At 32.0% G+C, this 14,311-nt stretch overlaps 2 protein-coding genes and 1 pseudogene across 3 annotated transcripts; 1 reads left to right on the forward strand and 2 right to left on the reverse strand.

The window, feature by feature from the left end:
* Positions 1 to 33: 33 nt before the first annotated feature.
* On the reverse strand, positions 34 to 2,539 carry LOC104788950 (putative arabinosyltransferase ARAD1). The gene is made up of 3 exons (XM_010514737.3): positions 1,464 to 2,539; positions 986 to 1,276; positions 34 to 698 (listed from the first exon to the last, which is right to left on the reverse strand). Exons 1-3 carry the CDS (start codon positions 2,172 to 2,174, stop codon positions 186 to 188), a joined length of 1,515 nt encoding a protein of 504 aa, XP_010513039.2. The 5' UTR covers positions 2,175 to 2,539; the 3' UTR covers positions 34 to 185.
* A 2,976-nt stretch (positions 2,540 to 5,515) lies between these two features.
* Positions 5,516 to 6,829, forward strand: LOC147949434 (F-box/LRR-repeat/kelch-repeat protein At1g09650-like; annotated as a pseudogene).
* Positions 6,830 to 10,521: 3,692 nt separating this feature from the next.
* LOC104789095 (WUSCHEL-related homeobox 11) lies at positions 10,522 to 13,423 on the reverse strand. 2 transcript variants are annotated; one of them, XM_087450079.1, is made up of 4 exons: positions 12,902 to 13,423; positions 12,623 to 12,814; positions 11,854 to 12,029; positions 10,522 to 10,827 (listed from the first exon to the last, which is right to left on the reverse strand). In XM_087450079.1, the coding sequence occupies exons 1-4, from the start codon at positions 13,326 to 13,328 to the stop codon at positions 10,816 to 10,818; spliced, it is 807 nt and encodes a 268-aa protein (XP_087306205.1). In that variant the 5' UTR covers positions 13,329 to 13,423; the 3' UTR covers positions 10,522 to 10,815. The 2 variants fall into 2 exon arrangements, with proteins under 2 accessions (XP_087306205.1, XP_010513169.2); XM_010514867.3 differs by having other exon boundaries at positions 12,623 to 13,423.
* Positions 13,424 to 14,311: the final 888 nt, after the last annotated feature.

Genomic DNA, 14,311 nt, shown 5'->3' on the forward strand with positions numbered 1-14,311 from the left:
TCTTATATATACAAAAGATTTCCTAAACTGAGATAATGCAAATGTAGATTATATATTTAGATAAATGTAAATATTCTAAAACTATATATATTGGTAATTAACATATTCTTGGGGTTTGTCATCTCCCGTTCTCCATATCCCAATAATATCTAAAATCAAATTCCCAAAATCTCATTAGGGAAACCCTAAAAAGGCCTTTTAAACCTTTGAAACCTATGAACCTTCATCTTCACCAAAGGGGCTTTCCTCGCAACAGCTTTCCAAATCATCTGAACTGCATCATCTCCGCTGTTATCCTTGGACGGGAAACGCAAATCGAAATACTTCTCAACTTCCTTCAACCGTTTCCACATCTTATTATACTCTTCTCTACCAATGCTCCTCACAAGACCCATCAGAAACCCTTTCTTTAAAGCGTCGGATGATCGGACAAAGAGACAGAACTCGTTGTAGTTGAGAACATCCTCGTATGGTAACTCAATGTCGTCGCTGATAATCACGGGAATACAATGACTAGCTATGGCGTCGAAGAGGCGGTTGGACGATGGAGTATCCCCGGCGATGTTGAGACAGAACTTGGACGATCTCATTCCATCTCCAGCTTTGGTTATGCCGTGATTTCGTACGTTACCGAAAGAGAAGTGGACGCCTTTTTCTTCTTTTAGAAGGTAGTATAGCTCTTGCCTCACGAATCCACCCTACATGATTTTGTGTGTGAATCGTATATTTTAGTTGGAAGATTTTGAATATAAACGTTCAAAATTTAACATTTATTTCACAAAATTTTCCACAAAAGTTGCCATTTATTTTGAGTTTTGCAACAAAACTAAATCAAACTAAGTAACTCACTACTAATTAATCGGTTATATCAACTTAATGAGATATTATGAAAACTATGGGAATTTAGCTAAAATTTCAGACTCCCTATATATATAAATAAGATAATGAGCTATCATGTAACATAAGCAAGCAAAGTACTACTCACAGCTTTGCGGTAGATGGCTCCTTGGAAGTAGAGCAAGATCGGACGGCCATCAAATCCCGACGTGTCATTAACGTACGATGGAACAAGGTGTTTGTATGGAGCCACAATGTCTTTGTCAACATTGGCGACACGTGGCGAGTATCTACCAAAGTCAGCGACCACAAACATCGCCGGATATAGCTTATGCCTTGCTGTCGACATGCTATTGGGATGGTGCGCCATTATCACATGATCCTTCCCTCCTGAGATCTTCCACTCTTTTTGAGACGTTACGTATCTCACCAAATTGTCCTATCAATAATTTAAGATCTCCATGTCAAGTTATATTATCTGAAGATTATTATAACACTTACTTTACATGTTAGAAATGCGTATATTTTCAACGTTTAAGCAATCAGTATCCAGTACGAAAATGTTAAAAGAATTAAACTTTTTAAGGAAAGAAAACAAAAGGTGTGAAATATTTGGAATTGATTACCTGTAACTCTCTGTCTTGGCTCTTCTTTTGCTTTTGGTTAACCTTAGAGAATCGGTTATAGCTCAATGAAGAGAAGAAGGGCACGAACACTACATCAGCTTCGCTCGAGTTCTTCACACGTACCGCAGCACGAGAGCTTCTAGAATCTTCTGGGAGCTCAGAGAACAAAAGATCTAATGTAAGCCAATACTCAACACTGTGCTGCAAGTTAAGACCACCTGGATGGTGAGGAACGTTGACTCTGATATCAGGCCACACGACGTCGTTGTTTCTCTCTGGCTTCCAACCTAATAACCCAAAGTGGTACTGTGGACTCATGTCATACATGTAGACTTTCAATGGCGTTGGAGAAGGAGAACCCTTCTTCTCGATGCAGTGCAGGGTTTCGGCTCTGTTTTCATCAGTGAATGACTCTGTTTTTGTCGCTCCTCTGTTTTCATTTTTGGGTTCCTCTGTTTCAGCACCTGCTCTGTTTTGGGGATTTAGCGATAAGGCGTTGTTGTTCTGAGGAGAACTGTTTGAGTTCTTGATGATGATGAGAGGTGCATCTGTGGGTTCTGATACTGAGATGTAGTCGAGAACTCGGTTAGGGTTTGTGGAAGAAAAGATTAAGAACCAAGATGCGACGGTGAGGATCGATATCAGCAAGAATATTATAGATTTACGAGTGATGATTACTGCGAGAAAACGTGAGTTTGATCTCTCAACCATCTCTGAGAAACTAAGAGAAGAGATTGGAGAAAAGGAATCATATATATCAAGAATCTGAATTTACGATGAACAGATTCATAGAAGAAGAAGAAGAAAGATCGTGTAAGATTCAAAAAACCCAGGAGATATTTCTGTAACTAGGTTTTAGGGATTAGGAGAATTTTCCCGAGAAAGTGACGAAGTTGAGACTTGTGAGAGTGATAAGAAAATTGCGAGGGGGTAGATGAGAAACGATGAAAACCCCCAAAGAGAGAAGAAACAAGACAGACAACAACACGCTCTTTTACTCTTCTTCTCTCTCTCTCTATCTCGCTTGTGAAGGAAGAAACTGAGTCGTCGTCGTTGATCTTTAGACGCGGGGCGATAAAGAAACGATCTTAGAATTTGTTATATACCCAAAAGATTTATTTTTATCATTACCCAAAAAAAAAAAAAGAAAAAAAAATTATCTTTATTTGTCAATATTAATATAATTTTAGTTTAGTAAAAACGAGTAATATTTCCGGGATCACTGATCTTGAAAGGATTAGTAAAAAATGTTTTGTGTGAAAAATTAGATAATTAATGGCTTAATGGTAGTCAGAAAATGGTCAAAACGTTATGATTGTTTAAATGGAATTTATCAAATTTTGACTCAAGATAAGAGTTTAATAAATATTGTAAAGTAAAAAACTTTATGTTATTGGGCCACGAAATTTATAGCATTTTTTTAGGTGAATATTAAAGACACATAATGTGTAATCGTTTTCTTAACTATTTTATAGCTTTTTTAGTAGTATAAAAAAAAAATTCTTAAGTGACTTCCTGGTTATTCATATAGATAACGTAACGTCTGTAGTTTACTTATGAATAATCCCTTGTATAAATGTAGATACTTCAATTAATTAACATAAAAAATACATTTATATGAAAAGTCCATATAATTATATGTAAACTAAATGTGCAAATCACATCGTCGGTTGGTCTGTCAACGTTTACGCGGGAATGTGGGATGAAACCTGACAACTCATTGAATTTAATTTTTAACAATGTTGCGTGTGTGTGACCTAATCAAATCGATCTTAGTTCTTCTCCCATAACCATAAGCACAAGTGTTTGAGATCCGACGACTTGGGAGTTGTTATATTTTCTCTTCTTCATCAAGCACTTCCAAAGTTCAAAAAAAAAGAAGATCTGATTAAAAAGACAATTGCAAAACAATTGATTTATTGGATTAGCTGCCACGTTTTTTACTAGGCCAACAATATAGCGAAGCCCATTAAATTAATTTGGGCCGACAGCAAAAGCTCAAACCTCAAATTTACAAATTTCATGTTTTTTTTCTTCTTTAACAACAAAAATCCGAAACTAAGATCATATATGTCACCCCCTTTCAAAATTCTGACTTTTTTTCTTAGTCTTCTTTTGTAAATTTCAACCTAATGAGTTATGCGAAAGTGAGAGAGGCTTGTAAAAGCTAATAATAATAATACCCAGAAAAAAAAAAATCTGAATTAGAGTTGCTGATCAATGTGATCATATTAGTTCTTTTATTAGTGTTGACAAAAAAAAAAAAAATTATTTTATTAGTATGATCAACGTTATATTTTAGTAGTATAGGTTAACTTGTAGATATTGATTATTTAGTGATTTAATGGTGTGTGTGTATGAAATGCAGGGCACCATTCCATCACAATTCACTTTTTTCTACACAGTGGTAAATTAAAGCCACTTGAAAGGAGAAATTTTAACACAAAAAATCAATAACTAAAAAAGATAATGACGGAAAAATTTACTGTCATCGTCGCGCAAATTAGTTCAATTTAGAAAGATCGGGTGACGAAAGCATTGGTCAAAGAAGAAGCATCAACGATACTTTTTCCTACTGATGCACAAATCGATCAGGTTCACAATGCGAATTCCTTAGTACAGGGGGTCACACTTTGCTGATCACTGATAACTTGGCGACAGTCCAAGCGATTCGTGCTTTGAACCCGAATGTCCACATCGTCGGGGTCACCATCGCTTTCACTCGTCAAGAGTTTGCCGAACAGAGCAATTGGTTACATTCAATGTAATCATATTGTTTAATTGGTTATCATACAAAAAACCCTAGAGAAAGTCCAACACATGAGAAGAAAGTAAACTTAACATTATTGAAAATTCATTAAGCAAATTAAAAGGAAAGTAAAAGCAAAAGGAAAGTAGAACAAAACAAAAAAAAAAAAGTAGAAGATCTGGCGGACCCTGACCGTTTGATCTAATATTACATGGATTTTGTTTTTGGGCAAAACAAATATTTTATTTTAACCACATGGAATCTTTCTCTCTGACTTAACAAAGAGCTAGCTTGATCAGTATTTGATTTTTTTTTCCTTTCAACCTAACTCAAGTTATTAATTAATGTGGAAGGGAATATCTTATTATATAAAGTTTGTTTTACTTAATAAATATTGATTTTAAATATTTTTAAAGAAAAAAATCAAAATAATATTAATTTTTTTTAAAAAAAATCATGAATTTCTAATAAAAAAATCAAATTTAATTAAACAATATAACCAAAATCTAAAAATACTACAACATAATATTAAAAAGGAAACAATAAACAAATATTGATAGTTAGTAGATTTACTTTTTACAATAGGTTTAGAACTTTTATTTTTTAATGTTTTAGTAAATTTTAAATTGACAATATCTTATTGAGACAAGTAACACGTGTCACAATCTTATTAATGAATAATTTTGACATCAAACTTTATATAATAAAATTTATTAATACATAATTAATCCTATATCAACTTATGAAATCTATAATTACAACAATTATGACTTATGGTATATATATATATATATATTTGGTTCTTTTGTAGATTTACAACGACATATGTCGCAGAATCACAATTTATTACTTAGATTTCATAAATAACATTCGAGAGAAAAATGCACCTAAAATCAAATCTATATATATAACACTTCACATATATACATATATATATATCTACAATTTAATACTTATATTTGATATAAATACACACATATTTATATATACACTTCACATAATATACATATATACATTCTCTTTAAGAAATATATATATATATATCTATATATAACTTTAATTACTATAAACAATTTCTTACTTAAAAACTATTTGAATAATTGACAGATCTCAAATCTATAGAATAAATATTATAAACTAAAAAAAGTCACACTATCATTATAAACCTAATTAAAAATAATTAACATAATTACTTTTAGAGATTTAGTTCTATTCAAGGCTTTATATATAGAGATCAGATACATAAATATATGTTTTCATATATAAATGTGTATGCTTCAGATCATGAGTGAAATATCATAAACAAGAAAAAAAGATAACAACTAGTCATCTACTCGAAACAATATAAACGAAGCACATAATATCGAAACACCAGTCACGAAATGGAACTGCACCATGACGTAGTCGAACATATTCTAGAGAAACTTCCAGTGAAATCATTGCTCAGATTCAAACTTGTGTCAGTACAGTGGAACTTTATAATCGGATCTCAATATTTCAAGAAAAAAAATTTGATATATCGGCAATCACAAGATCCTGATATCCTTATCATCAATCCCCGTGAATTTAGTGATGATTATACTATTATCGCCAGGGAAAACGTAATAAGGATATTTACAATGAGTTCATTCGATTTGATCAAACTTCCTATTCTTTTCCCCCGTGTAAAAAGACTCATTTTGAGAACGACCCGCTTTTGCCTATTTACACATATTCAGTATCTGGAAGTTGTGACGGTATGCTGTGCTATTACAATCACGACAGTTGTATTTATGTGGTCAATCAAGCAGTTGTTCTCGACACGCTAAAGAGAGAGAAAGACGGAACTATATGACTGACCATGCCCAATTGTGTAGTCTAGGATTTGGGAAAGACAAATCCACAGACACATACAAGCTAGTTTGGCTGTATAATTCATTTGAGATAAGCCTTGAAAACACTACAACCTGTGAAGTTTTTAATTTTAGCACAAACACTTGGAAGTATGTGACCGCTGCTCCTTGTCGTATTCTTAATTACCATATTCCAGTATACTTAGATGGATCACTTCACTGGTTCACTGATGAGTCTATTGGGGAAACAAGAATATTATCATTTAATTTTCAAACAGAAACTTTTCATATAGTCCTAAAAACTCCGTTTCCTGAAGCACCTTCGTCATATTCTAAGAATATTGTTATGTGTAACCTGAATAATGATCGGCTATGCGTATCGCAAAAAGAGCAGCTAAGACAAGAGATATGGTCATTAAACAATTCAGACATGATATGGGAAAAAATTTATTCATTGAATCTAGATCCTCAATTGTTCAGGAATTTTCCTCCAATGGCTCTCATACCAAATGTTATTATATGCGTCACTCCTGTCGCGGTTTTGAAGATATAGAAGAGGAAATCACTAGTTCTTTTTGATACACTTACACATGTGAGGAATCGCAAGTTTACCATATATGATCCTGAATTGAGATCTTATGATGCATGTTCCCACAGTAAGTGCTACGCTGGACATTATTCAACTGTGGTACCCTTTACTCCAAGCTTGATCTCAATAGTAGAAGAATAATTATTTTAATATCAGTTTTAATTTTAGTTTGATGCTTTTGGGCTGGGCCAACAGAAAAGAGATTATGTGAGCATTTTTGGTCAAGTGATTGTAACTTTGATAATTTTGTTTGCCGTATGGTTGGTTTGTTGATTACATACATTTTAATCACTGCCGATTTTTATTTACTGTTAAAACTATGTAGTGATCAGTTTTGGGTTCGTCCTATAAAAGAGAACTTCATGGATTCTATACAAATCTTTTTTTTAACATACATAATCTAAATAATCCTATGATAGACAAGAAACAGAGAAATAATTATCAGCATAATGAGAATAATCATTCATTAACTATAATACTTCCTCTGTCTCAGGAATATTAAAATTTTAGAGCATTTTCTTTGTCCCACAAAAATTGATGTTTTGAATATTTTTAATAAATTTTTGGACAAAGAAATTAATAATTAATGATATTGTAGAACGTGTATGGAGTGTACTTTTGGACAAAGAAACTGAAACGACCGTATTCCACTGAACGTCACTATTTATTTTTGTCATCAGTAAAAGAATTAGTTACCATTTCATTTTTTCCTCTTCTTATTAATCCTTTGTCTCTCTCTCTCAAAACAAAAATGAATCATGAAGAAGCTAAAAAAGAAGTGAAGTAAGAAGAAGAAGGCAATTCAAACAATATTCAACAGATTCATAGTGAAGAAGAACAAGAAGCCAAGAACTTTCAACCGCTTCAAAAAGAATCGAGGAGTGTTTATCGGATTCACGATTCCAACTCTAGGGCCATGCGTCCATTTGATTTGAATAAATTATTCTATAAAGATGTAGGAGAGATCCATCCGGAGAAGGAAATCGAAGACACTATATTAGCTATGCTGAAGATTTATTTTCCTAGATTTTATCTGTCATTTCTTTCCTACGAACATGAGCTTCTTGAGGATTTTCTAATATGGTTTCTCCTGTCACAATATTTCAAAAAAAACAAAATATGTTATAAATAAAATCATAATCCTACTAAAATAAATAACATGATTAATGTCTTCAAAATTAAATATCTCCTTAAAGTTACTAAAAACATTAAATACTTTATGACATGTATATAAAAAAAATTGAGCAATATACATCTATAAATAAATTTACTAAAAATAATTTAATAAAAATACATGAAGTAAACTCTCTTGGACTTCTATTCAAATCAAACAAAATATTTTGCTCATTATTTTGAGGTGGTAAATTTAGATCAAAACTATGAAAAGCCATTTTGATGATTTTGACTAATGGTGTAAATCTATGTCAATATATATAGAAGGTTAATGGAACTAAGTTATTTTGGTTTTGGCTCCATTTTATTTTTTTTCAGTTTTTTTGAGTTACGTGACTTTGGCTCCATCCTAATTTTTTGTTTTTGAGTTAAATAATTGTGGCTCCAAGTTTGAAAATTTTAGTTACTCCAGTTTGGATGTTTAGGAGTTAAAATTTTGTGATAAATGAGGATATGAAAGGTTCACGTACATGGGTCGAGATGTTTGCATGTCTTTATTTTTTTCTTTTTTTTTGTTAATTTTTCATTTGAGAAGAAAGTGGGAAAGTAGAAATATGAAAAGTTCATGTATATGGATCGAAATGTTTGTTAATTTTTCACTTGAGAAAAAAGTGGAAAAGTGGGAAGGTCGGAAAATGAAAAAGTATTAGAAAAATAAATTATGAGATTGTCATAAATAAAATAAAAATCATCAGAAACAAAATTAATTATATATTTCCTCTATCTTAATATGTGTGTAAAATCCTAAATTTCAATCTTTCTGAGACACAGAGAGGGAGTAGTATCTAATAAAATTATAGTCAGACAAATCTTGCATACTCTCTAACGAGCAAGCGAAAAGAAAAAAATCAGAATAGATATAGAAGGTGGGAGGCACAAATGCTAAAAAGGTTTGGTGTCTCCTATATATGTCCTAAGTTATACAAAATTATTCGGAAAAGAATAAAGGTTTAAGTATTAATTATCGGCATGGAAGCCTATAGGAAGCTGTGTGGACTAAGTTTGTAAAGATCCATATATGTAAGTCTAAACTGATCAGTAATTCAATATACATATGCTTTCTTCTTTGAGTTCGGAAATCAAGAATTAACCAAACATGCGTCTCCTAGTTACTGGTTATAATGGTCGGTGTTGTCACCTAGTGGCTTTATTTTATCGCTTAATTCGAATTTAAATATCTACATAATCGTCTTCTCTCTATATTAAATACTACTATAACATTAGTGAATATTATTGTATAAATATTGGCAACACAGGTTTAGCTCATATTCTCTATTCCGTTCTTGTAACCTTGTTTATTTCTTATCGATCTCTACAATCCAAAATTAGTCAAACTACGATTGAGGTTGATAATAGTACTATACAGAATAACGGATTCGTGCAAACTTTTAATTTATGAGATCCCATTACAAAAATTTATGTAACATACTTAAAAAATTTATTAAATATGTGTATATGTTCTCGATTAGTACATGCATATAATCTGGATCCAAACCTACCATAATATATGTTTCATAATAAATGAACAAATATACATGTATAGACGCAGATATATGTGTTCGTGCCACCCTATAATATTACGGAGAGCAATGAAAGATTTTATATAAAAAAAAAAAAACATCTTGGATTTGTCTATGCATGATTTCGAATATATAGATTTTGTCCTTCAAATTTATCAAGTGAACGTTAAATCAATACTTTCATGTGATGTTTACAAGGTTAGATCTAATGGCAGAATTTGGCTTTACAGAAAAAATTAAGATTTCTGTCTTAACTATCCGATTAAGATCTTGCTTGAAGTTGTTAATCAAGGTTTGTGTTTCGGAGAGCAGGAATCGACAAGAATTCAAAATCTAATGAACCCAGCTGTCTTATGCTTTTTTTTTTTAATAAATAAATTCAATTTAAACTAAAATAATTCAAATTACATGTACTGATCGATATACACATTTTCAATTCGCTTTAAAATCAGATCACTAAGCATTTCGTTAACAACTTTATGACCAAGCTAATTTTTATTTTTTTAATCAGTTTTTTTTAGCCGAGACCTTTTAAGTACTATGTGAGCAGTTGCTTTGTAAGATTTGTTAAATTTCACTTTTTGTCTCAGATATGCATTATCGAGTGACTTGAGAAATTGCCAAGTGAAAGGAGGTGAAGAAGAAGCTTATGACCGCTTTATGTATTCACTTAGTATTATAATTAAGCAGCAAAGTAGTGGGATATACGGGCCTTCTTTTTCGGCTTACATAAGTGAGAATAACGATTTATCTTAAAATGTTGAGGTTAATTATTATCTTAAAATTAATTGCATAAATATAATAAGCGGAGTCCTATAATTTTTGATAATGATTAATTAATTCACGTGAAAATTTGTCCTATTATAGTTGTTAACCAGATAAACTCAAAGCATATATAATCATATATGTCTACTTTTTGCTTTCACTAATCATACAAGTCTATTGATCTTGCACTTTGGGATTAATGTTTTGTGTTAACTAATATAGTCAAGCTAGTTTTTTTATTAGATTGTTTTAGATTATTGACTAGGAGTAGTTTATGATCCTAGTCTTTAATTAATTTTATTTATGACTTGCGATTTCCACTTGAATGATTTCACATCATACTACCATGGCCATCTATCTGAGAGGTCTCGATTCTTTTTAAATTTCAATAATATTTGATCATTACTCTCTCTACGTACACACGAACATGAAGATCCCTAGACACAAATTTTATTGCAAATCAATTATTCATATTTTACATCTAAATACCTAAACTGATAGTACGTACATACTAAATCTCTTTGTCTTAGAAGAGCTTTTTGACTTCATCTTATATATTCGAAAATAAATTACAAAATGTAAAACAACAGAATAAACTTTGATTACACGATATATAGACAATAAAAGAAAAAGAAAAAAAATGGATGGAACGTTGCAATAAAGTCTAAGGTAGAAAAACAAGGCATCTGTTGCATCACCACATAAGAGTAAAGCCAGTTCATGTCTATCTTGGAACCTGTCGATAACAAAACGAAAGCAACAAATAACAAAAAGAAGATATTTTATAAATTACAAAAAGAAGTAGAAAAAAATCAAACAACAACTAAAAGTTCTCTTGATAGGATCCCATAAAATCGACTTAAATGAAGGAAGGAGGGGAAGGCTGAATCAGGCTTTAAAACTCAAATTTGTAAGAGAAGAGAGAGTGTGTGTATATTTTCCCAATGTTTCGTTCGCCAAGAAATCAAATAAATATTTCACGCCGCAACTGTAAAATATTACTGTATAACCGAAAACTATATAGTCTTACTTCAAAAAGAAGGCACAGAAGAGACAACACACACATATATAGATGTGATCTTTCATACATAAGTTATCTATGTAGAGTTTCGTTTTCTTCAATAGAAGTAGTAAACATAAACATTTACGTTAGAACATGAACGCTGAAATCAATCAGTATAACAGTTATCGAAGATAATTGACCAAGCGGAGTATTAGAAAATAAATGGATCAAAACCATAAAATTATAGTATTGTGATGACGAAGTTACTACGGTTTGAACAACTATTTTTGAAATTTTGTTTTCAGCATTAATGTTATTAAGAACATAAACTAAAAACTTAAAATATTTGTTTGATTCAAACGTAAAAAAGACCTCGTCAAACCACAAAACTTCAGTTACAGAAAATTTCATGTAATTTTTTAAAAGAAAAAAGAAAAATCATATTCATTGACTGCACAAACCGACACTCATCAATTCGCTTTCTCTTACGAAGGACTTTCTCTATTTACTAAATTATGATGATTAAATAACATTGCAGCAGACAATTTAGGACTTTACCCCAATTGGGTTCCATCTCATTTCCTATTTTCAACACCAAAGTGAGGATCGAGAAAGAGAGAGACGACATAACCCAAAAAAAAAAAAAAAAAAGAATAAAAAAGTACGTTTGCTCAAAACCAAACAATATACTACAAATATATATATTCACGAGGAATTCAATCAGCAATAAAAAAAAAGAAGCAAGATTGAATTAATTACCAGGAAATAAGCTTCACCATGTTGTAAGGTATGCATCAAAAAACCGAACTCATCGGTAGGGAGAGGAACACCTGAGGAATGCACCAAAACCAAATCTTCTCCAAACGTTGCTTTCATGTCTATTCCTCCTCTCGTCACTTCTGTCGGAACTCCGTTTATAAACACCGTTATAACCCCTGAATTTCAAACATATTTCTTATATATTATATATGTAAGAAAGATTAGATTAGAAAATTAGTTGTTAAGAAGGCATTATTAAAAGAAGAATTAAGCTACTACTCATAAGAGTCAGTTCTTTCTTCTTTTAAAACCAAAAAAAAAAAAAAAATGAGTCAGTTCTTTGGTTGGAACTCATCTGAAGCTTTTTTATTCCTATGTTTTCTTTAATAAAATTGAGATGTAGAGATGATGTTTCTTTCCTATTGAGATAAATAAATAAAACCTTATTAATTGTTTGAAAGTGCTTGCTCTCACAAAATGTTAGGCAATACCGGATGCATGATGATTAACCAATAAGCAATTATTAAGTAAGTCGCCAAAAACAAAACAAAAAAAAAGAACCTTTCTTTGGTTGAAACCCACCCAGAATTGGATTTTTTTTTCCCTACCTTTAAAACAACTTTACAATAAGATAATTGTTACATTTTGAGACTTTTTGGGGAAAGGAAGAGGGTTTAGGGGACAAAAACACTTGAGCTTATAAAGAAAAAAGAGTCATGCAAATTATTATTTTTTCTTTTCTTTTCTTTTTTGGGAGTTTTGTGTTTACCTTGTTGGTAGTGAAAATGGGAGTTTTGATCAGGTGGGCACAAAATCGATGCGACATTTGAGCTTTGATGTTGATAATGAAGATGATTAGCTTCTTGGTAACCCATTTGGCTAGACATTGTTAAGAGATTCTCCATGCCACTATTGCTTTGATTATCACATCCACCGCCACCATAAGAAGATGAAGAGCTAGCTGAAGAAGAAGTGGAAGAGGAGCTTGAACAAGAAGGAGGAGAAGAAGAGAGACTAAGGAAAAAAGAAGGAACTTCGGATGACCCACCAAATAAGTAATTAGAAGAAGTGCTACAACCTCCAAACCCCAAATCACTCCCACTATGATGTGGTAAGCTGTTGCTCACCATCATCGTCTGGTCACAAGTGTTGGTGGTTGCGGCAGCGGCTGCAGCTGCAGCCTGGAGCTGTCGCTGCCTCCTGCGGGATCTTGACCGCCGGTTTTGAAACCAATAGAAGACATTTGCATCTCCCACCGCGCCAAATTTCTCGAGCATCTTTCGTATCCTTACCGTCTCTTCTTTGGGAGGGTTAACCATACCACTGTTGAAGATCGATTCAAGTATGAGTATTTGTTCCGGTTTAGGTGACCATCGTGACCGAACCGGTTCAGCTGTGGTGGAACCGGAGGCGGATGATGATGGGGGTGAGCGACTATGGCCGGTTGGGCTATGTGGAGGTTGTTCTTGGTCCATTGCTTTCAAGAATATTGATTTTTTTTTTTGTTTTTTGTTTTTTTTTTCTGGTTATGGAGAATTTAAAAGAAGCCACAAATTGTTTTGTGAGTTTGTGAGAGGTGGTGAGCTGAGGGTAATGAATTTATAGGAGAATGATTACTTAAATAATATTTTTTCCTTGTATATTAAGTTACATGTGGTTTATCTTTATCTTTTTGTGGGTTCATCAATATAATATACTTGAATGATTTAAGCATATTTTATATGTTGTTACATATAGTATATAGGTGCCAAAAATGTATTAAGTCTGAACTCGGAGAAACACAAACGAGTGGAATTGGCATTTGAAATCTGAAAACATATCAACTAAGCAAATACTCTTTGACCATTGCAACTAGGGATATTCCAGAAAAAAAGAAAAAAAAAAATCAGTGTCCCTTATCCGCTTTGATTTGCATGGCAATCAAATTCATTAAATACATTTGCCATGCTTAAAACATAATTTGGCACTAACGGATACGACAAAAGAAATTAGCTATCGACTTCTGGTTTAATCCATCGTTGATCAAATTTTATCCATAAAAAATTTCTAAAACCAAAAACCAAAATTACAATTACAAACAATATGTTCAAACTAGCTTAAATGCATTCGAGTGTCAGATGATGGGTTAGTCTGGTTTTGCTCACCGAAGCCCCGTCCAAATTTAATTTTTTGAAGGCAGTCTTGAGTAGTTTTCTAGATGAATCAGTGCTGGGAAAAATTAGAAGTCATAAAACACATAAAAATTAATTGGAAATATAAATCAGACACCATATTTTGACCTATATGTGATGTTAAGTAACAAAAATAGTAATATTTCCGTTTTACTTTAAGTGAGATGTTAAAGCTTTTATACATACATATATTAAGAAATCATATATTTTTTCTTTTTTACATATAAACATCATCAACTACGTACAACTGATTTACTCAATAAAGAACTATAATAGATAATGTTTGG

Source organism: Camelina sativa, chromosome 1 (assembly GCF_030686135.1).
Source record: "Camelina sativa cultivar CO46 ecotype springtype chromosome 1, ASM3068613v1".
In the NCBI taxonomy this organism is placed as follows: domain Eukaryota; kingdom Viridiplantae; phylum Streptophyta; class Magnoliopsida; order Brassicales; family Brassicaceae; genus Camelina; species Camelina sativa.